The following is a 23230-nucleotide window of genomic DNA, read 5'->3' on the forward strand; positions in this document are numbered from 1 at the left end:
TGATAAATGGGAGTACGGGGATAGGGCCAGAATGGGATTGTGGTCAGTGTAGACTTGATGGGCCCAATGGCCTCTTTCTGCACTGTAGGATTCTGCGAATCTGTAACTGTGTGGGGGGGAAAAAGCAGGAAAAGGCCAGAGAATTGGGGCGATCACAGTAGGCCAAATTGCATTCTTTGTGTTATAACTGTTCTGTGATTCTGTGAAAGCAAGAGGGGGGATTAAAATGTCAGGAGACTTAAATCACAGGATCCTTTTGCAGACTGAATGGAGGTATTTCATGAAACAGTCATTCTGCCTGTGTCAGATTTCAGTGTAGAGGAACCCAGGGAATGAATACCACTTATTTCCAGTTTAACTTGGAAGCAACTTTGGTAAGAAAGTGTTACACCTTGGAGCGACACGGTGGCACAGTGGTTAGCAGTACTATGTCTCAGCACTAGGGACCTGGGTTCAGTTCTGGCCTTGGGTCACCCGGGATCAATTCCAGTTTCGGGTCAGTGTCTGTGTGGAGTTTACACGTTCTCCCCTTGTCTGCATGTGCTCTAGTTTCCTCCCACAGTCCAACGGTGTGCAGGTTAGATTGATTGGCCATACTAAATTGTCCTTTAGTGATTGGAGGGGAATCAGCAGAAAAAAAAATATGTGGTTTCAAAGATAGGGCCTGGATGGGATTGCTGTTGGTACAGGGTCGATGGACCGAAAGGCTTCCTTCTGTACTATAGGAATTCTATATTTGCACGAGAAGATAGCATAGGAAAGGGTGGGCATGTCGAATAATGCTTTGGAATGGATTAGTGTATTGGGGAGGGAATGGTTACCTCAATGCTGAGAGAGGAAGGCAAGGTATGTTTGGTGGTGACAATGCTGGAGGAGATGGGCATGGTCGAAGGTGATCTCTTTGATACTAAGGGTGATGGTGTAGAAGGTAATGACATGAGGACTTGTTTGTTCTGCGAGTATAGAAAAGAGGAAGAGAAGTGGTGTATGAAATAGAACAGAGGCAGTCAAATGCCCTGTAAAACATGACGTAGCCAGCCCTCAATTGAGAAAAATCGAAGACTTGTCCCAAGTGGGATGTTGCATTATCCGAATAAATGCAACAAAGATTGAAAAACCGGGAGGACAGAATAGGGTCCTTGCAGCAAGTTGGGTAAGAGGAACCAGAATCAAGATACTTTTTGGAATTTGCAGATCTATCCCAGAGATAGAGAAAACAAGGAAGGGAAGGGTTGAGCTGAAGCTGGGCCATGTGAAGGTATGAAAAAGAGGGAAATTGGAAACAAAGTTGATGTTGATTTCCAAATCAAGGTCACCGCACAAAATATTAAGTCTTTATCATAGTACCAGACAAAAGTGAGAGGGGAAACCTCAGCTGGAACAAAGAAGTTCCATATATCCCCACAAAGACAGGTATAGCTATAAGCCGTGTGTGTACTCCTAGCAACATCTTTTCTTTCACTTCCGCTTTTGTCTAGGTACTTGTCATGATGTGGAGATGCTGGCGTTGGACTGGGGTAAACACAGTAAGAAGTCTGACAACACCAGGTTTACAGATTACAACACAGTTCACAGATAATCTGTAAACTGTCTGTGCTTTATATGCTCTGCCTGAGGCCAGAACTTTTCATTCACCTGACGAAGAGGTAAACCTCGAAAGCTTGTGAATTTACTATCAAATAAATCGGTTGGACTTAAACCTGGTGTTGTCAGACTTCTTACTGTGTCTAGGTACTTGTACAGATGCAATGGAGGCAATGAAAAGCATGATGAATGTTGGAAAACAAGTTCACTGTATTTTATAGATCTGACAAATATTTCTCTGGCCCTTGTAAATTGAATCCAAATATCTTAAATGTAAACTTCTTACCATTTTCTGCTGTATAAAATATGGCAGTGGAATTGTATTTTGAATGGGAAGCACAGTTTTTCAAAGTGATTCTAATCTTGGTTCCTTCATGAACCAGAGTTTTAAACCTGGACAATCATATGGTTGGATTGATGGGTAGGCTGAGGAAAAATTGTAAGACTGTGTAAATTATATGAACTGTAGTCAGCTATAGGAGCAGACCCCTTTCCCCTTTTATTATATTTGGTGATATTTGTTGCCTTTTTTCTTGTATAACTGAGAGAAGAATCACTTATGTTTTCCCACTCTTATATTCTGCTCCTAATCAAACTAGGCCACGTCAGGTGCTAAAATAACACTTGTCTGCAAATATGACATAGTAACATTTTCTGCCAGGACCATCAGATGAGGTTGCAGGATTTGTACGGTGACATTTGAGTTTCTCTTGCGAATGATTGAACTAGATGATCAAGTTTACACAAGAAGGACTGGACCATAGGGCCCCCTCGAACTTGTTCTCAAATTCAGTTGAATCATGGCCGATCTGTACCTCAGCTCTGTTTACTGACCATATATATCTCCCTATACCCTTCTCATAACTGGCCAACATCAGCCTTGAAAATTTAAATTAACCTTGTACGCATGTCTTAAGTTTCTGATTTCCATGATGTACTGTGTGAAAATGCCCTTCCTGTTTTCACTCCCAAATGGACTTGCTATTTAAAAAAAAAAGTATCGTTATGCCCACTTGTATTGGATTGCTCATCCAATAATTTATAATAATTCATGTAATTTACAGAGTCTTACAATTTCTCTTCAACTTGGTCATCAGCCAGAGCAAATCCCTTAATTAGATTGTTCTATTCAATCTTCAACCATCTGAATTCAAGGCAATATTATCAAGCTTCTGGATCCCAACCTGATGATTTAATCCTTTAAGCTCTGGTATCATTCTGGAGGCTGTATTCTATCTCTTCAGAGGCTAACACATTTTTCCTGGATATCCAGACGCTAACAATCATAGAGTCATAGAGGTTTACAGCATGGAAACAGACCCTTTGGCCCAACTTGTCCATGCTGTCTTTTTTTTTAAACCCCTAAGCTAATCCCAGTTGCCCACATTTGGCCCATATCCCTCTATACCCAACATACCCATGTAACTATCTAAATGCTTTTTAAAAGACAAAATTGTACCTGCTTCTACTACTACTTAAGGCAGCTTGTTCCAGACACTCTCTACCCTCTGTGTGAAAAATTGCCCCTCTGGATACTTTTGTATCCCTCCACTCTCACCTTAAACCTACGCCCTCTAGTTTTAGTCTCCCATACTTTTGGGAAAAGATATTTACTATCTAGTTGATCTGTGCCCTTCATTATTTTATAGACCTCTATAAGGTCACTCTCAGCCTCTTATGCTCCAGAGAAGAAAGTCCCAGTTTATCTAGCTTCTCCTTGTAACCCAAACCATCAAGTCCTGGTAGCGTCCTAGTAAATTTTTATCTAGTTTAACAATATCCATTCTATAATAGGGTGACCTGAACTGCACACAGTATTCCAAGCATGGCCTTACCAATGTCTTCTGCAACTTCAAGACATCCTAATTCCTGTATTCAGCGTTCTGACCGATGAAACCAAGCATGCCGAATACCGCCTTCACCAGTCCGTCCACTCGTGACCCCACTTCCAAGGATCTTTGTTCTATAACTCTCTCTAATGCCCTACCATTAACTAAGTCCTGCCCTAGTTCTGTCTACCAAAATGCATCACCTCGCATTTGTCTGAAATAAACTGCATTTGCCATTTGTCAGCCCACTGGCCCAATTGCTCAAGATCCCATTGCAATCCAAGATAACCACCTTCACTGTCGACTATGTCACCAATCTTGGTGTCATCTGCAAACTTACTAACCATGCCTCCTATATTCTCATCCAAATCATTAATATGACTCAACGTTAGCTCCATTCTCTCTCTCTACAGATGCTGTCCTATCTTCTGAGATTTTCCAGCATTTTCTGTTTTAGTTGCAGATTTCAGTGTTCACAGTAACTTGTTTGTATCTTTCCTAAGATTTGACATAGAAGAAGTGACTTCTGATCAACGCTCTGTCACTGAAGCATCATTTATTCACTGTTGACCTGAAGGTTTGACTCCCAATCCTCTTGAAATGAAAGCCAACATTCCATGAGCATTTTTATTACTTGTTGCACTTCTGCACATTTGGTGATTTGAGTACATGAACACAAGTGCTGTTCCATAGATCCTTCTCTCACCATTTTAAACAATATCTGGTTTGCAGTTCTCAGATCTAAAGCAGACCAGATACTTCACTCTATTGAGCTCTTACGTGTCATTGTTTTGCCTACTGCTGTGGTCTCTCTGTGTCCCTTATTGACTTTTGTGTCCTCATATGCACAATTCACTTGCCCTCGGGTCAATTGCAAAATTGACTATTCACTGAATATGAATAGTCAGTAACAAAGCCAGTGCACCCTGGATGAGAGACTGCACCTTCAGGATTTCCGCAGGAATCTACACATGCTCGATACCCTGAAGTTGCTATTGCCTGCAGAGTGGTTATGATTAAGAATGGCAACAGTTTACTGTCAACTACCCCCACAAAATCTGACCCAGTGAATGATGTGAGAATATGCAAATTCTCTGTGCCTTCATCTAAATCTCTTGGGCTCCAACTGTGCTAGTTTAGCTTATTGCAAGGGGTTGCAGTAGATGATGGTGAGAGAGAAAATTCAATTCTCCTAGATCAGTGGATTCGGGAGGCAAAAGATCAGTCAGGTTTGCTGATTGTAAATGCTGTTGAAGTGTATTTGCCTGATGAGAAGATCTGAGTGGTGCATACTTGGCTGAAGCAGTGATTTCAGCAAGAAATGGAGGGCTAGAAGATAGTTTAAGATCATTTCTGTGTGAATCCTGATGTGGGTTGATCGAAGGAACATTGCTGGTTAAACAAGGCTAAGTAAAACCAGTATGGAGAGTGAGTCCCTCACACCATGAAGACAAATGACAGGTGAGAATAAATTTAAAGAGAATCCTCTAAACATCTGGAGGACATTCAGACTTATCATTACTGCTCGTTAACATCAGAATCCATTAATGGCTCAGTGCTAACCTGTAAGACTCAAAGCAGAGGAAGCTGCCACCCATATCCAGTGTTCATATCAAAGAATTTAATTTAAATGCTTAACATTTTTTTGAAGAATGCAACACTTTTATAATATATAGTTACACCAAAGCATATCCACTAATAAGGTAACTTTCCTTGTGATATTGTGAAATGTCTTGTGTAATAAACTTATTTTTAATTTTAGTCTAAAAAGGCAAAAAAAGTTTCTGGAGAGAAAGGAAACAGTGGAAATGGTGCAAAACCTGCAACAGGCATGAACCGGATGAATGGACATCACCAACAGAATGGGGAAGTGGAAAACATGATGTTATTTGAAGTTGTGAAATTGGGCAAGAGTGCAATGCAGGTAAAGTTTATTAGATGGAATGATTGAGCAATTAATTTGTTTTCCAGTATAGGAAATCAGTGTGTACAAAATCTATCCAACATCTTGCAGGGTGCCTAACATTACTGCTGTTCTGTCAAAGCGTCATCGTCAAGCAAATGAGCAACACAATCCTACCACAAGGCAGCTGTAGCTTGTCAGTATCACTTGCCACTTTGTGTACAAATGAGAAACAGATGCTGCAAGGAGCTGCAATTCCTGGGTTTTAATTAGCTATTTTCAGTTCATTTCTGTTTAGTGCTGACAAGCTGATGAAGCAAAAGTGCATTATTCAAGTGATAGTAGAGGCAGTATCCTTTCATTAATTATAATACTTATTGCCTTTTGGCCTGTTTTGTGGCATGAGTTGATAGGGAATGTTCTGGTTTTGCCAGGATTGCTTAAATGCTGAGACAAAATGGTCTTTTTTGAATGCAAGAGTAGCGTAACAGTCGTATTGTTTTTGCAGAATATATTTCTTTCACTTGGGCCTTAGCCCTTTAGCAACCCCTCTTTGGCCTGCGCTGTGGTTCAGCGTGGCTGCTGCTGCCCCCCCCCCCCCCGCTTTATTTCTCCGTGCTCAGCAGTATTGACTTTGTCCTGCGCTTCCCTGCCCCACACTCACCACACATCGCAGTTTCTTTCTTCATCCCTCTCGAAGATTGTGTTTTTCGTAATATTGCTGAGATGTAAGGTTGTAATATTTTTGAAATTCTGATTAATACCGTTCTTTCCTACTTTCATAGTCTGTTGTAGATGACTGGATTGAATCCTACAAGCATGACCGGGATACAGCACTTCTGGATCTTATAAACTTTTTCATTCAGTGTTCGGGCTGCAAAGGTTGGTTGTGGTCATTTTAAAAGTCAGTTCATGTTTGGATCTGCTAGTCTGAGTATCAATCCTTGGCATTTCCTATAATCTTGATTGTGTTCTCTCTGAATACGTTTGAGTTTTTCCTCAACAAATTGGATGAAGTGTTGAACAGACGTTTAATGTCACAAGGGGACATTATTGAGGTTTCAGCCAGCCTGGTCACATCCTTCTTGTTTAGAGCAAATTGCTGAATATTAGCAGAAATGATATTCTGTTTCTTGTTACCACCCCCTGGGGGATTTGGATTTTCTATCTATTACAAAGGCTGAATCATCAAAAGCAAGTTTAACTAGGGTTGGTGAGTGGAGATGCAATGGCATTGTATATTCTTTGCTTAAATGGAAGCAAATTAATGCACTTATTAAACTTAAACGTGATGTTATTTATCCTCCTGCCTTTTTGCACGTATTTGAGTTCTTGTGCAGCATTTACACTTCTTAATTGTAACTTTGAAGTCACGCAAGAAATTGTTCGGTTAAAAACCTCAAGTTGATAGTCCGAGGAAAGCTTTGCTATTGTCATGATCCAAGATCTCTTCTATAAAGAGTACGCTAAGATGATATGTTTGCCCTCTGGCAGTAGAAATGATTTCTTCCTGCCGTCAAACATTGTTGGACCCCGAAGCAGGGTGGTAACATGTCGGGTCAGTCCATTCTCTAACACAGTAAAGGTGCAGTATGTTGATTCTTGGCCAATTGCAGGCACATCGAAGAGGCAAGCGTTGTTTGTGAATTATTGATGCTAATACTGGTCCATTAGAATGAAAAGAACTAATGTCCAAGTGTTGTGGTGGTGCTTTCCTTCCCAATCCAAAGAAAGTAAATAAGACAAAATTTGTGACTCGAAGCGTAGGTGTAACTTAATCCAAACTGTTTAAGTTCATATTTGAATCTGTTTTGATGTCGCTGCAACAAAAATCTTTTTGCACAGTTACTCTGCAAAAAGTGTGAGGTCTTAAAAGTACACAAATGTAGCTTCTACATTTGCTCATATCTTCTCCTACACACTATCTATGATTGTAACACTTGAATCGACACCCTCTCCTTTTCTTCTCTATCTACCCTATACGCATTATGCCTTGTCTGTACACCATGCATGAAACAATACTTTTCCCTGTATATCAATACATGTGACAATAATATATCAAATCAAATTCGTCTGATTTGAAGTGTTTGAAAACATTTAGAATATTGGCTAATAATTGTGACATTTTTGTCTCTTCTGTCATTTTAATTTTCATTTTATTTGCATTCATTCATCGTGTTCTTGTTTTGTAGGTGTTGTAACTGCTGAGATGTTCCGTCATATGCAGAATTCTGAGATAATTCGAAAGATGACAGAAGAATTTGATGAGGTAACTTGCAATAAAATTGTTTTGAAAAACCAAATACTGGAAATAAAAATTAAATGCTGGAAAAGTATCGCAAGGCAAGCAGCATTTGCGGACCAAGAAACCGCTGTTAAAATTTGATGTCCTTAAGTTTTTGACAGTAGTTATGAATAGCTATCAACTTTTTTTACTTCATTCATGGGACATGAGTGTTGCTGGCTGGTCAGCCACATTTATTGCGCGTATCTGGTTGCCCTTGGAGGGCAGTTGGAAGTCAACTATATTGCTATTGCTCTGGAGTCACGTATGCCAGATTGGGCAAAGAGGGCAGATTTCCTCCCCTAAAGGACAATAGTAAACCAGATGAGTTTTTCTGACAATTGACAATCGTTTCACAGACATCAATAGATTCTTAATTCCCGATATTTTTTATTGGATTCAAATTGTGCCATCTGCCGTTGCGGAATTTAAACTTGGTTCCCCCAGAACGTTGGCTGAGTTTCTGGATTAATAACATAGCAATAATACCACTCAATGGGCCATCACCTCTTCATAACTAAAAACATGAAATCTTTATTTTCATTATTTTTGATTCATGTCAGGGTTTCAGCAGGGGCTTTTGTTGACTAAGTTATAGCTCAAAAAAACACATTGCTTTATCTCCAGCCATGAGACTGTTACCAGTGAGCGGTTAGTGTTTTTAAATTGCTACCATACTAAAATTAAAAATTTGTTAAGGGACTGAAAACTCCTGGAAATGGGCAAGTTTTGGAATTGAAGTAAACATAGTTGGTCATGTCCGATGATTCGTTGGAAGTTCAAGTCAATCCAATTTTAAATTTTGCTGTTTTGATTATATGTTAGAGTTTGTACAGATTTGTAATTTATGTAAAAAAAAAGACAGTCTGCTTGGCTTTGTTAAATTTTTTTCAATCTTGAAGTGGCTGTCTGTCACTAATAATTTTAATTGAACAAAGCATAAGAAAGCCAAAAGCAAAATAAAACTATTAAAGCTCCAACAGTGACATTAAATAATCATGTTTATTAGTAGTTATTGCATGTTGTTGCCTGGTATCTGAAGTTAATCGATTTCACAATATATTAATCATGTTTTATTCTTCTGAGTTACACAATTTCAGTGAAATGCTGGAATGGCTAGACAATTCTCATTGTCAAGAGGAAATATATATTGAAGGCCAGGTTAACCAAGCTTTTGCTCTGTCTTGGTGAAAATAAAAATCGGAGTGTTAACTCAGTTAAGAGACAAATGTGGTTCATGAACTTATTTTTCTGAGAATTTTACCTCTTCTCTCCCCCCTTCAATTACAGCACTTCAAGGGTTAACGGCACAAAATAGAAGCTATTTCATGCTTTGTAACAATGTCATAACTTCAGTACGAAAATGTTATTTGTCTCCCTTTATCTCGAGGCATGAGGTTGTGCTGCCTTGTAAGAGGATGCTGACAGTCAAAGTTCAACATCATTTCAAACACGTGTTTTGGGTTTTGTGATTTGCCATCAGACCAGTCACCTTTTTGTATTCTGTACATGTCTGATGCTGTATGTTTGCATATTTGTGTCATGATGACTTAAAAAAAGTAATCTGCATTACTGTATGTAAATAATTGCTTTGAATTAAGAATAATTCCTCACATGATTTCTATTTAGTTGTCTCTGTCTTGTTTTCTTAACCAAATTTTGTCTGTTTATACTGTAGGATAGTGGTGATTACCCTCTTACAATGCCTGGTCCACAGTGGAAGAAATTCAAGTCCAGCTTCTGTGAATTCATCTCTGTGCTTGTACGACAGTGTCAGTACAGTATCATATATGATGAGTACATGATGGACACTGTCATCTCCCTGCTAACTGGGTTGTCAGATTCCCAGGTTAGAGCATTCAGACACACCAGCACATTGGCAGGTAAAATCCACTAATTGAAGTACGGAAGTAGGTTTTCTAAAGTTGTGTATTTGTTGTATTGTTTATCATTTTGAATTTAGATTTAAACTGAGCTGGTTTGCATTTCATCTGTGCAACATGGCTTGCAAGTGTTCTCTTTGTGCAATGTTATGTTCTTTTCTCCATGTTAAAATGTCAAAAAATATTCAAAACCTTTGGTCCACTGTGTATTTATGCAGCTATTGTTGGCTGCAACTGTGCTCAGTATCTGTTGAGCATGTTGCCTTGATTGAGTGCTTTCCCCCTATGAACAGCTGAAGAACATTTTCAGTTCATGCGACTGTGGCTCATTTAGTATAAACGTGCCACCCAATAATGTATTTTCTGTGGCTAAGAAGTGAATTCATGACATTGGTTCCCTTGTTAGTCATATTTTGTTTTCTAAAAGATATTAGATATGCAGGAATGCAGAGTTGAAGGCACAATCAGATCAGCTATGATCTTACTGAATGGTGGAGTAGGCCTGACAAGTTGAATGGTGTACTCCTCATTTAAATGTTCGTAAATAGGGTCTGCAATCTTTAGTGCTAAAAATAACATCATGTTTATCAGTTAGAACCTGATTCAAATGATCTGACAATGCTGAAGATTTTACTATTGGTAGAGTTAGCATCCTTGTGAGGGCAGGAAAACAAAACTAGTTTATTGGCGCAATTTTTGTGTTTTGAGCAATGCAAGTTGCATCCCAATAACAATTGCAAGTGAATTCCTTAGTATTTGTATGCATAAATATTAAACTGTCCAGTCATGCCTATCTATCTTTTGTAGCTATGAAGCTGATGACAGCACTAGTAAATGTGGCGTTAAATTTAAGCATTAACATGGACAACACTCAACGGCAATACGAAACTGAAAGGAATAAAATAATTGGCAAGAGGGCCAATGACAGATTGGAGCTCCTATTGCAGAAGAGAAAAGAGGTCAGTGAAATATCTATGTAGCAACGAGTGTATACTTTGAGGCCATGAGACTTTTTTGTTGCAGTCAAAAGCAAGTAGCAAGATTTCTTCGATTTCCTTCATCAATATTTTGTCTTACTCTTTGTTAGTTTTGTGAATTTTATTCATGATTGACTGGTATTTCATTCAAATGTTCACTCTCTCTCCATTACTGATGCAAAGTGGCCACAGTGTACACCATCTGCAAGATGCACTGCAGGAAATCACCTTTTTGGCACATTCCAAACCTGCCCTACCACCAAGAAGAAAATGGCAGCATGCCAACTTGCAACTATCTGATTGATTGTTCTTCACTGTCGCTGGGCCAAAATCCTGGAATTCCTTTCCTGTACTTGGACATGGACTGCAGCATTTCAAGGAGGCTGCTCACCAGTAACTACTTGAGGGCAGTTGGGGATCACCAATTAAAACTCATCTAGCCTGTGACATCCACACCCCTTGGAAGAATAAATATACTAAATTCCTGAATGCAGAAGTGAATAATTCTTCTCAGCCTGTGTCATTGTAGATGAATTGGTTTGGAAACACAAAGTTGTCCCTGTGACTGAGCCATATAAATGATAAAACTTGTTTTAAAATTATAGCGATGAAGCAGCTGTGCACACATCTGTGCATTTAACTGCTGGCTTTCATGTAAAATTTGCTTAATGGTTAAATGACTTGTTCCACCCTTGTACACTGTTAGTTTACTTTGAGTGATGCTTTAGTTGAAATGGAGGTCTTACAAAAGCAGAGCTTTCTTAAAAAATTGTGAGGCTTCTTACTGTTTAATTCGTCTCCTAGGTGAACCTGAAGTTACAACAGGTTGGGAGAAGAATCCTCCTTTTGTTATAAAGTTAGATACCTGTGGCTGTGTATTTGTTTTGCAGCTGGTTTAGATGGTATTTCTAATGATGTGTCTGTTTCAGAAGAGCTTCTGCTGTTCTAATTTAAAAGTAGATGACAAACATAGTTGCTTTGCCCAATATGACCTGTTAGAAGTCCAAAGTCATTTTCCAAATAAGGTGGTGTGTTGGACAGGTTAACATCCTGTGCAGTGGCTTTTCACACCCGTGGTTTCTGCTCACCATGTTATTTGGGTTTGGGACATGGAACCATCGCAATGCAATGAAAGGTTGATGAAATTTATTTCCTATTTGTTTAGCATCTATTGAGTTTTATTGTCCTTTCTATTGATGGTCCATCCTTTACAAAAGCGATGTGTGAATTTCACAAGTATCTGTGATTCTTCATACTTTTATTAGATCTTAACTTGAGTTTCAGTGTTGTCAAGCTGGGTGCTACCAAGTCACATGATATACTACAATCATCTTAAGCAGCTTTTGGTGTCCACTTTTAAAACAAAAGGTCGCTTTAAAAGTTTGTAATACTTATACTGGGTATGGCTGATGCACTGATACACATTGTTGACTTTTCAGGGGAAAGAGTTTGGATCGTTCCTTTAGTTTTAGCCTGACTTGCTGTGTTTATGTGTTTTGTGTGCTTTTTTTTTCATTTAGGGGTTTGGAACTGAATTTCACACTTGGTTTCTTCTTGTCTTTTAAACACTGGCATGGAGGTTGACTGGAATGATATCTGGTTTTAATCAGGAGAGATTGTAATTGCTTTGTTCTTTCTATATTAGAACTTTGAGCGGTTTGATTAAAATTTTCAGGATGTTTAGAGGAACTTATAGCATTGGTAGAGAAAATCTATTGGCCCTGCTTGGGAAATCTAAGATAGTGGGGCGATGTTTAAAACTTCAAGCTGGACTTCTTAGGAATGAAATTAGGCAACATTTAGACAAGTAGGATGTTAGAATTTTGGAATTCTCTTCCACAAATGACTTTAATTGCTGCATTAATTGTTAATTTTAATTTTGAGAATTTAAAGTATTAAGGGATATGGAGCAAAAGCGGATATATAGGATTAGCGTTCAGATAACTTAGTTGAATGGTGGAATCTGCTGAAGGAGCTAAATGGCGTATTCCGGTTCCCATGTTCCTTAGCTTCTGCTGAATTGTGGAGTATTTACAGTACAATTTGTACAAAGTTGACAAAACGTGCTAAAACTTGTGTGATCTTAAGTGCAACCTCTGTTCCTCTAGTTCAGAAGGCATATGGATTTAAAATGTCACCTTTTCAGTTTCTTCCTAGGCAGATAGTCCTAGCATTAACCAGCATTTTTTGTTTTTATTTCAGATTTGCAGCATGTGCAGTTTTGTTTTTATTCAGTTGAAATGCTCCTTTCTGTGTAAACCAGTGGTCAGCTGTGTTGCTCAAATTGCCCTTCAATATAGCCAGGAAGCTTTTTTTTAATAGAACCACCTTTTTGTGTTAAATTGCGTCCTGAAATACTAACTGGTTCTGCTGCTTCATAGCAAGCTTTTATGTTGGACGATGTGCAAATACGGTTGAGCAGAACAAAAAGTAAAGAAACTGGCAGAATTTTGGGTCTGATTTAAGTTTGGATTACGGATTGAAAGCACCCAAAGCATAAAATCTAACTTCCAAGTATTGTGAATTAATTTAGGATTAATCGATACCTTAATCTTTTTCTCTCTTCCTAGCTTCAAGAAAATCAGGATGAAATCGAAAATATGATGAATGCCATTTTTAAAGGAGTGTTTGTACATCGATATCGGTAAGAGCTTCAAGGGGCAGCACGGTAGCACAGTGCTTAGTACTGCTGCTTCACAGCTCCAGGGTCATGGGTTTGATTCCCGGCTCGGGTCACTGTCTGTGTGGAGTTTGCACATTCTCCTCGTGTCTGCGTGGGTTTCCTCCGGGTACTCCGATTTCCTCCCACAGTCCAAAGATATGCAGGTTAGGTTGATTGGCCATGCTAAGAAATTGCCCCTTAGAGCCTAGGGATGCATAGGCTGGAGGGATTAGTGGGCATAATATGTAGGGATATCAGGATAGGGCCTGGGTGGGATTGTGTTCGGTGCAGACTCGATGGGCCGAAGGGCCTCTTACTGCTCTCTAGGGTTCTATGATTTATGATCCAAGCAGTCTTGTACTTTTGCATGATGCAGCCTGTAGCAAAGAAAAATCTGCGTGCATGTTTGATTGTTTTATTGTAATTGTGTTTTCTCCCCACCCTCAGTGACGCAATCTCCGAGATAAGAGCAGTCTGCATTGAAGAGATAGGGGTATGGATGAAAATGTATAGCGATGCCTTCTTAAATGACAGTTATTTGAAGTATGTGGGGTGGACCATGCATGATAAGGTAATTAGACCATTGTTTTTGTAAATGCTTAATGTGCAGTTATGTAAAGAAATACCAAAGCTTGATTGAATTATTCCTGTAAATGATCTTGTATATTCAGAGTAGTACCAAATGTGTATTTGAACACCAAGTCTGACCAATGCCATGATTACAAATCTGCAATTTTGGATCCTAGGAGTGAGGATGGGGAGAGCCGGTCAGGAAGAGTGGTGTACACTAATAAGAGATTTTCTGTAAAATAATTTTCCTGGTGTCAAGAAAGTACTTTTCTGCCTTTTGCATCCACCTGCCACCCCTCAGTGTAAGAAATGTACTTTGTTTTACAGCAAGGGGAAGTGAGGCTAAAATGTTTAACAGCTCTGCAAGGTCTCTATTACAACAGAGAGCTCATTCCTAAACTTGAACTTTTTACAAGTCGTTTCAAGGTTAGTTCATTTTAAATTGCATATTACCAGATTCATTAATCTCGTTTTGTCATTTGTACCGTGTGATTGTTAGTATGTATAGAATTAACCTAATTACTGGCGCACATTTTTAATCAACAAAACCTTTCTTTCTTTCTTTCTTTCACATTATTGTTTATTTTTTCCCCATTATGAATTCTAATCTCTCTGTTCATAACTGACAACCGCTTATGTACTTCTATACTATCATGCTGTGTTCAGTGTTATCCATCTGCCCAGCTTCTCACCCATATTTCATAGAATTTAGTTGAAAACCTAAATAAAACTGCTCAAGTAAAGGATATAAATTTAATTATGTTTAATCTGAAATACGTTCACTGTTGTTTGTGCATTCTCAGTACTGAAAGGTACCAGTGTCTTCAAAACCATATCGCTTCCATACAATCCGGCATTACTTCCTAATGTCACTGCCAAAGTCTCTCACTTTTTCCTCTTTTCCACTGCTGTTACCCCAGTAAGCTAGCACTGCCAAATCCAAGATTCCCACCTTGGTTAAAACTGGTGTGGCGCTATGAAAGTTCATGTATATAATGGCTTCTGAGCACAACTCTTCTCACTTTTCCCTGTTGGGATTTCATATTCCTATCTCTAATCTGCTCCACATGGCCTATTATCTTGTGCACAGAACCTGGTAAAAATCCAATATGCAGGTATGAATAGTTAGTAATGAAGATCATTTGTTTATTTTGTAAATGTTTTGAAATAGTTATGAAGGTAAATCAAGCAACTACAGGCAAATCAGTTTAATCTTGGAAAGCTGGGAAGTGAATAGAAATGATCATTGGCATAAATTTTGATGATCACATGGATTTGTTCAAGGTAAATTGTGCTTAACCGATTCTGTTGCTTATTTATGCAACAGAGTTAATGAGGATCATGTTGCTTAAGAAAAGGCATTTGATCAAGTGTCATCTAATTGTCTTGCCAGCAGTTTTGAAACTCATGGAATGAAAGCAGCGGTGGCAGTATGAATGCAAAGTTGGCTGTGGTAAATGATTTTTTTTGGATTGGAGGAAGATGTGTAGTGTTGTTTCCCAGAGGGCACAGTGAGCCCCATTGCTTTACTTTATAACCTAATGACTTACCCTCGGGTATATAGGCCACAATTTTAAAACACTCAAATGGTGCAGAATTTGCAAGTACTATGAACTGTGAGTAAGATGCTGCTGGACTTCAAGAGGACTAAAGTTGGTGGAATGTGGAGACACGCCAGATGAAACTTAATGCAGAGAAATGTGAAGTGATTCATTTTGGTGGGGAGAATTAGCTGAGGCACTGCAAAGTGAAGGTTGCGTTCTGAAGCGTGTTCTGAAACAGAGGGATCTGGAGTTATAGGTACAACCATCATTGAAGGTGCAGGGCAGGTTTAGAAAGCAGTTTAAAAGGCAAATAGGATCTTGTGTAAAGGCATAGCAACTTGAAAAAATAAACAAGTTATAACAGACCTTTTTAAAACATTGGTTTGGCCTCAACTGGAAAATTGTCTCTTGTTCTGGGCATTGTACGTTGGCAAAGATGTAAAGGCTTTTACTGAAGGTGCAGCAAATATTTGCATGATTTGTGTAACTCGTGGGTACTGAAGGGATTAGTTCTCGGCCTTCAATGTATGTTAATGCCTGGAGGAAGGAACCGGATGTAGGCTTTTCAGATTTGCCAGCGATACAAAGGTAAGTGGAAGGGCATGTTGAGATGAGGGCGTTGCGATTATGCAGCAGGTGCATAATCATAAGATTGGGTGACTGGGCGAAAACTGGCAAATGAAGATTAATGTGGGGAAATGTGAGGTCATGCACTTTTGGAGAAATCAAAAGGCAGATTATTAACTAATTGGAGAGAGACTGTGGGTACATGAAATAGAGGGATCTAGGTGTTCTAGTGCATGAATCTCAAAAATCTGGCAGGCCGGTCGAACAAGTCGTGAAGGCAAAATGGCGTTTTGGCCTTTATCGCGAAGGGGTTGGAGTTTAAAAACAGGGAGGTTTTGTTGCAATTCTAAAGGATGGTGGTGAAGCCTCACCTGGAAGACTATGCGCAGCTTTGGTTTCCTTACTTGAAAAATGGATATAGTAACTTTGGAGGCAGTTCAGAGGAGATTGATCAGGCTAATTCCTGGGATGAGAGGGTTGTCGTATCAAGAGAGAATAAATTATTCCTTAGTTTAGAAGAGTGCTGGGTGACCTTAAGTGTGTCAGATCCTGAGGTGGCTTGACAGGGTAAGTGGTGAGATGTTTTCACTAATGACAATCTTGAACAAGGAGCCATAGCTATGAGCGAGAGGGCTGGTTATTTAAAACTGCGATGCATAGAAATTTCTTCTGGCAGAACGTGGTGGTTCTATTGAATTCTTTGTGACAAAGGGTTGTGGAACCTGGATCATTATAAGTATCTAAAGTAGAGGTGGATAAATATTTGATGATCAAAAAGTAGAATGTTATGGGGAAGTGACACACAAAAGGAGCTGAGACTGGCATACATCAGTCATGATTGTATTGAATGGTGGAGCAGGCTTGAAGGGTCTGGTGGCCTTTTGCTCCTATTTCTTGTGTTCAGGGCTCAGGGTCTCCAAGTTGCAGGAGGGAGAAGCTGGAGTTCTCCTTGTGGAAAGAAAATTGAGAGGAGTTGCTAGAGGTGCATGAAGGATTGAGACAGCAAATTGAGGTAAGTTATTGGCTTTGAAGGAAGGTTTGAGAGCCAGAGGAGACAGATTTTAAATTAATTGGCAAAAGAACAAATAGTGACATGAGAAAGCATGTTTTTAAGCAGCATGTGGTTCGGATCTAGAATGGATTGCTTGAGAGGGTGGTGGAAGTGGATACAATTGTGGCTTTCAGAAGAGAATTAGATAAACACATGAAATAAGTTTGCAAGGCACTGGAAGATTTGAAACAAAAGCTGGGTTGTGGGGAAGGGGGAGGAAGGAGTGAAACCAGCTGAATTAGTCTTGCAGAATGCCAGTTTCTATACTTCCTGCTGCTTCCATAAAGCAGCCAGCACAACTAAGGACCCCATACATCCCAGATGTACTCTCTTCCGCCACTTTCCATCTGGAAGAAAGATAGGAAATTCTGAGGCTGTGTACCAACCAAATCAAGAACAGCCTTTTCTGTACTGTTATCTGACTTATGACTGGACCTACCTCACATTAAATTGATCTTTCTTTACACCCCAGCTGTGATGTAACTTGACATTTTGCACTCTCTTGTTTCCTTCTCTATGAACAAGTATGCTTTGTCTGTAAAGCGCGCAAGAAACCATACTTTTCACTGTCTCCCAATCCATATGACAATAATAAATCAAATCAAATAATGGCCTCCTGGACCGTAACAATTATGATTCTCTGGTGGTCACAGAAATTATACACCAAAACCATGCTTAAAAAAATCCAAAAGGCCATGTAGTAAAAGTGAAGTTGGACGTATTTGATTTCTGCATTGAAAATCTTGGGAATGCTATAAAAGATGGTGTATTTGACAGTAAAATTTGTGTAATAATGCTGATAGTGTGCTAATCAACTTAAATAAATAATTACAAGAGTATAGTGATTAATTGATGTCTGTGAAAATGGTAACTAGTTGGATCGCCTACACACCAGTCAAGCATTATCGACTACGGTGACTGCTAGAGACAGGTATTTAAGACAAATCTCAAATAACCTGCCCTGGAAGCTACTCGTGACTTCTTTTGAGACTTTTCAGTATTAATGTACTATCTTCTTTTTTAGGATAGAATTGTTTCCATGACTCTAGATAAAGAATATGAAGTTGCTGTGCAAGCAATAAAACTCCTTACACTTGTTCTACAGTAAGTAGCAGTTGTTATATTTTTCTTTACTAGATTTTGGTCCTGTGGCCTATCAGAATCTTTTTACAGTCATTGAATATTTATAATATTGTTCTGCCATTTGAAATACATCCTTTCACTGATTCCATTTGGTTGGAACACTTCAGAATCCATTTAATCTCATCATCAGATAAACTAACCTTTTATGTACACCTCTCCTACAATAAGTCTTGTGAACAGCGCATATGTATTCCTTGAACTCCTTGCAAATAATTCTGAATTATCTGTTCTGGTCAAGTCAGTCCTGTCAGCCTGGCCACAATACTTAATTATACCCATTTGTATTTATTATACAAATGCTTACCTTTTGTTGGGTCTTCCAAGATAACTAGCATTAAACGTGCAGCTCCATTCTGCTTAAAGCCCAAACACTTTTGAGCTTAACAAGTTGCTTTCTGTAAGCAGAACCAATTTGTTTCACATAGGTTTTGTGGCCTTTTTTAAAGTTGCACAAGTTATTAGTATTTTTAAAAGTCCTTGTAGTTAAGTCATTTCCCATCTTGAGCATGTATTTCAGATTTGTTGAGATTGTTTATCGATGCTCATTGCAACCCTTCCTTCTCACTGATAAAGTAAAAGTCATCACAATTCCAGATCACCATAGGCTGCTTGCCCTCCTTTGAGGGGGAGAGCTGACTGGTGGTGATTTCATAGAAGGAAGACCACACCAAGTGTGGGCCAAGATTGAGAAGGCAGGCCTTCATGATTCACCTCAGCTGGTACAGGAATTGAATCCGCGCTGTTGGCATTGCTCTGCATCACAAACCAGCTGTCCAGCCAACTGAGTTACACCGATCATGGATATAAAATAACAGAACCCATCCCTTTATTCATATCTCAGGACTTGAACTCACTTCAACTGTGCTGTAGCACCTGACCCACATTACAATCCATGCACTCTGCATTTTATGCACCACATACATGCTAAATTTCTCTCACTCTCTCCCAGGTCTTAAACAACTCTGCTGTTCAGACCCTCCATAGTACTCATTGGGCATCCCATATTGCAGAATACCTGCACTTTTAAATGTATGACTACAGTTTTGAAGAGAGACAAATGCAAAATTTTAACCTGCAAATAATTTTGTATTCATGGAAACGATGAGCAGGATTTTTGTAGAGTAAATGGCAGCCAGGAATGGATTTTTGGATTCCTAGCGTTTCCTATATTTACCGCGTACGATGAAGTTTTGGATTGGTGCACGACTCTCCATAGCTTCCATGCCAACTTACATACCTCCACATACACATTTTCCTATATACCTTCTGTCAACCTAGGCCCCATCACCCACACTGCCAGGATGCCTTCTGCTCTTTGTGCCAACCCATGGCACTTCCATATCCATTCACCTAGAATTCAAATAGTACAGAGCCACTGAACCTTAGAATATCGTGTCAACAAAAAATTTAAAGCAGTAATTCATTTATAACTTTCTACTTTCTTTGAAAAAATGGTTTTACTACAGTATTATAAAAGTGTCACTCATTGCGATCCTTTTGAAATATCAGTAGCTGATACTGCAACACTTGATGCATTTTATCAGGTGTAAATTAACATGGTGCAGTCAACTGAATGGGTCACAGAGTGAGTTGTCAATCAAGTGAGTTGTCCCTGAGCACAGTTATTTGGACAGACTGTGGATGTCAGTTCTCTCAGCCAAGCCTCCTCATACATTCTTGGCTAAGGTATCTATTAGTCTGTCTGAAAAAAGCTGTGAACCAGGGAAAAATGGCTTGATTGGCAGCTGTTTCTCTGTGCAATGGATAGAATAGATCACAGTGTTTATTTGCACAAGGTTGAGAGATATCAAGGGCTTGTTGTGTAAGTTATTGCTACTTTGAAAGGTCTGAATGATTGGCACTTGGCTGTAGAAAAAATATATTTTAACTAAAGTTGTGAATTAATTACTTTTTAAAACTGACTGCATTTTTAAAATAAAACTTTGTCATATATGCTGTTGGCACGAGAGGGTTCAGTGATTCTGGAGGGTCCATATGCCAGGTGAGGGTATTAGGAACCATGGAGGGTGGGTGAGGGGGGTATAAGCCATGAGTTGGTATGGCAAGTGGGGGGTGAAGGCTAGAGGGCTGTTTCTTGTATTGATTTATTGTAATTGGAAGGAAATGTTAGAGCACTGAGGCAATCCATTCACAGTAAAAAGTCTGACAACACCAGGTTTTAGCAATCCATTCAAACAGCTTACACTGGAGTCTGGTGGCCCATGTAGCTGCAGGATGATGTGCTGAGCAGAAAAATTTTTGCAACTCCTGCAAGCTGCCTTCAGGATGAAAATCCAGCACTATTTGTACAATTTTTATGTGTCTCAAGTAAATAGAATTATATAGCATATACAACAAAGAAACAGACCATATGGTCCATTTTGTCTTTGCTGTGTTTATCCTCATGATGTGGAGATGCCGGTGTTGGACTGGGGTAAGCACAATAAGAAGTCTCAACAGGTTTATTTGGCAGCACAAGCTTTCGGAGTTTTACTCCTCCTTGAGTTGAGTGAGGAGTTGTGTTCACAAACAGAGCATATACAGACACAAACTCAATTTAGAAGATAATGGTTGGAATGTGAGTCTTTGCAGGTCATCAGGTCTTAAAGGTTCAGGCACTGTGAGTAGAGAAAGGGCCAAGCATAGGTTAGAGGTGTATATCGTCTCCAGCCAGGACAGTTAGTGAAATTTTGCAAGCCCAGGCAAGTCATGGGGGTTACAGATAGTGTGGCATGATCCCAAGATGCCAGTTGAGGCTGTCCTCATGGGTGGAACCTGGTTAACAGTTTCTGCTCAGCAGTTCTGCGTTATTGTGTCTCGTGAAGGACGCCTTGGAGATCACTTACCCAAAGGTCGGAGGCTGAATGCCTGTGACATCTCACAACCCTGCCACATTAATATCTGCAAGACGTGCTGGATCATCGACACGGATGCCATCATCTCATGTGAGAACACCATCCGCCAGGTACACAGTACATACTCCTGCAACTCGGCAAACGTTGTCTACCTGATATGCTGCAGGAAAGGATGTCCTGAGGCACGGTATATTGGGGAGACCATGCAGACACTATGACAACGGATGAATGAACACCGCTCGACACTCACCAGGCAGGAGTGTTCCTTTTCAGTCGGGGAACACTTCAGCAGTCATGAGCATTCAGCCTCTGATCTTCAGGTAAGTGTTCTCCAAGGCAGCCTTTGTGACACACGGAATCGCTGAGCGGAAACTGACAACCAAGTCCTGCACATGAGGAGGGCCTCAACTGGGATCTCGGGTTCATGTTACACTACCTGTAACCCCCACAACTTACCCGGGCTTGCAAAATCTCATCAGCTGTCCTGGCTGGACACAACAGACACTTTTACCTGTGTTTAACCCTCTCTCCACTCACATTGTCTGTACCTTTAAGGCTTGATTACCTGTAAAGACTCGCATTCCAATCATTATTTTGTAAATTAAATTTGTGTCTGCATGTACAAAGAACTAAGAAAATTACAGCACAGGAACAGGCCCTTCAGCTCTCCAAGTCTGCACCAACCATACTGCCTGACTGAACTAAATCCCCCTACCCTTCCAGGGACCAGATCCCTCTATTCCCATCCCATTCATGTATTTGTCAAGACACCCCTTAAAAGTCACTACTGTATCCGTTTCCACTACCTCCCCTGGCAATGAGTTCCAGGCATCCATCAGTCTGTGTAAAAGAAATCTGCCTTGTACATCTCTTTTAAACCTTGCCCCTCGTACCTTAAAACTATGCCCCCTAGAAATTGATTCTTCCACCCTGGGAAAAAGCTTCTGACTATCCACTCTGTCCACGTGCCCCTCATAATCTTGTAGACTTCTGTCGGGTTTCCCCTCAACTCCATTGTTCAAGTGAGAACAAACCAAGTTTCTCCAATCTCTCCTCGTAGCTAATGCCCTTCATATCAGACAGCATTTTCGTACATCTTTTCTATAGCCCCTCCAAAGCCTCCACATCCTTCTGATAGTGTGGCGACCAGAATTGAACACTACATTTCCAAGTGTGGCTGAAAAGGTGCCATGTGACTTGCCAATTTCTAAACCCAATACCCTGGCCGATGAAGGCAAGCATGCCGTATGCCACCTTGATTACTTTCTCCACTTGCGTTGCCACTTTGTGTCCAGTGTATCTACACCCAGATCCCTATGCCTATCAACACTGCGAAGGGTTCTGCCATTTACATATATTTCCTATCTGTATTAGGCCTTCCAAAATGCATTATCTCACATTGTCCGGATTAAACGCCATCTGCCATCTCTCCACTCAAGTCTCCAACTGATCTATACCTGCTATATCATCTGATGGTCCTCATCGCTATCAGCAAATCTACGAACCTTTGTGTCGCCTGCAAACTTAGTAATCAATCCAATTACATTTTCCTCCAAATTATTTGTATCTATTACAAACAGCAAAGGTCCTAGCACTGATTCCTGAGGAACACCACTGGTCACAGCCCTCCATTCAGAAACGCACCTTTCTACTTCTGCTGTTTTCTTTGAACCAGTTTTGTATCCACCTTGCCAGCTCACCTCTGATCCCATGTGACTTCACCTTCTGCACCAATCTGCCATGAAGGACCTTGTCAAAGGTCTTACTGAGGTCCATGTTATCCCCCCTCATCAGTCATCGTTGTCACTTCCTTGAAAAACTCGATCAAGTTCGTGAGACATGACATCCCCTTCACAAAACCATGTTGCTTCTCACTGATATGTCCACTGACTTCTAAGTGGGAATAAAGCCTGTTGCAAAGAATCCTGTCCAGTAATTACCCTATCACTGATGTAAGGCTCACCGGCCTGTTATTACCTGGAATATTTTTGCTACCCTTCTTAAACAAAGGAACAACATTGGCTCTTCTCCAATCCTCTGGGACCTCCCCTGTAGCCAGTGAGGATGCAAAGATTTCTGTCAAGGCCCCAGCAATTTCCTCTCTGCCTTTCTTAGTATTCTGGGATATATCCCATCAGGCCCTGGAGACTTGGCTACCTGAATGTCTACCTATATGCCCTGTTTGTGAACACAACTCCTCAGTCACCTGAAGAAGGAACCAGACTCCAAAAGCTTGTGCTGACAAATAAACCTGTTGAACTTTGATCTGGTGTTGTGACACTTCGAATCATAGAAACCCTACATTGCAGAAAGAGGCCAATCGGCCCATCACGTCTGCACTGACCACAATCCCACCCAGGCCCTATCCCCATATCCTG

At 40.0% G+C, this 23230-nt stretch overlaps 1 protein-coding gene across 5 annotated transcripts in view; it reads left to right on the plus strand.

Moving 5' to 3' along the window:
- Nucleotides 1-23230, plus strand: part of stag2b (STAG2 cohesin complex component b) — a 152308-nt gene that overhangs the window by 64470 nt on the left and 64608 nt on the right. For all 5 annotated transcript variants that reach the window (XM_080187416.1, XM_080187418.1, XM_080187419.1 and 2 more), the window contains exons 4-12: nucleotides 5176-5337; nucleotides 6102-6198; nucleotides 7509-7585; nucleotides 9279-9483; nucleotides 10291-10442; nucleotides 13031-13104; nucleotides 13570-13693; nucleotides 14020-14118; nucleotides 17879-17958. In XM_080187416.1, the coding sequence (XP_080043542.1) occupies nucleotides 5176-5337; nucleotides 6102-6198; nucleotides 7509-7585; nucleotides 9279-9483; nucleotides 10291-10442; nucleotides 13031-13104; nucleotides 13570-13693; nucleotides 14020-14118; nucleotides 17879-17958 (1070 nt within the window). The remainder of the gene's footprint in view (nucleotides 1-5175; nucleotides 5338-6101; nucleotides 6199-7508; nucleotides 7586-9278; nucleotides 9484-10290; nucleotides 10443-13030; nucleotides 13105-13569; nucleotides 13694-14019; nucleotides 14119-17878; nucleotides 17959-23230) is intronic.

The sequence above is a fragment of the Carcharhinus amblyrhynchos genome, chromosome 4 (genome assembly GCF_965287045.1).
Source record: "Carcharhinus amblyrhynchos chromosome 4, sCarAmb.v2.hapA, whole genome shotgun sequence".
Lineage (NCBI taxonomy): Eukaryota > Metazoa > Chordata > Chondrichthyes > Carcharhiniformes > Carcharhinidae > Carcharhinus > Carcharhinus amblyrhynchos.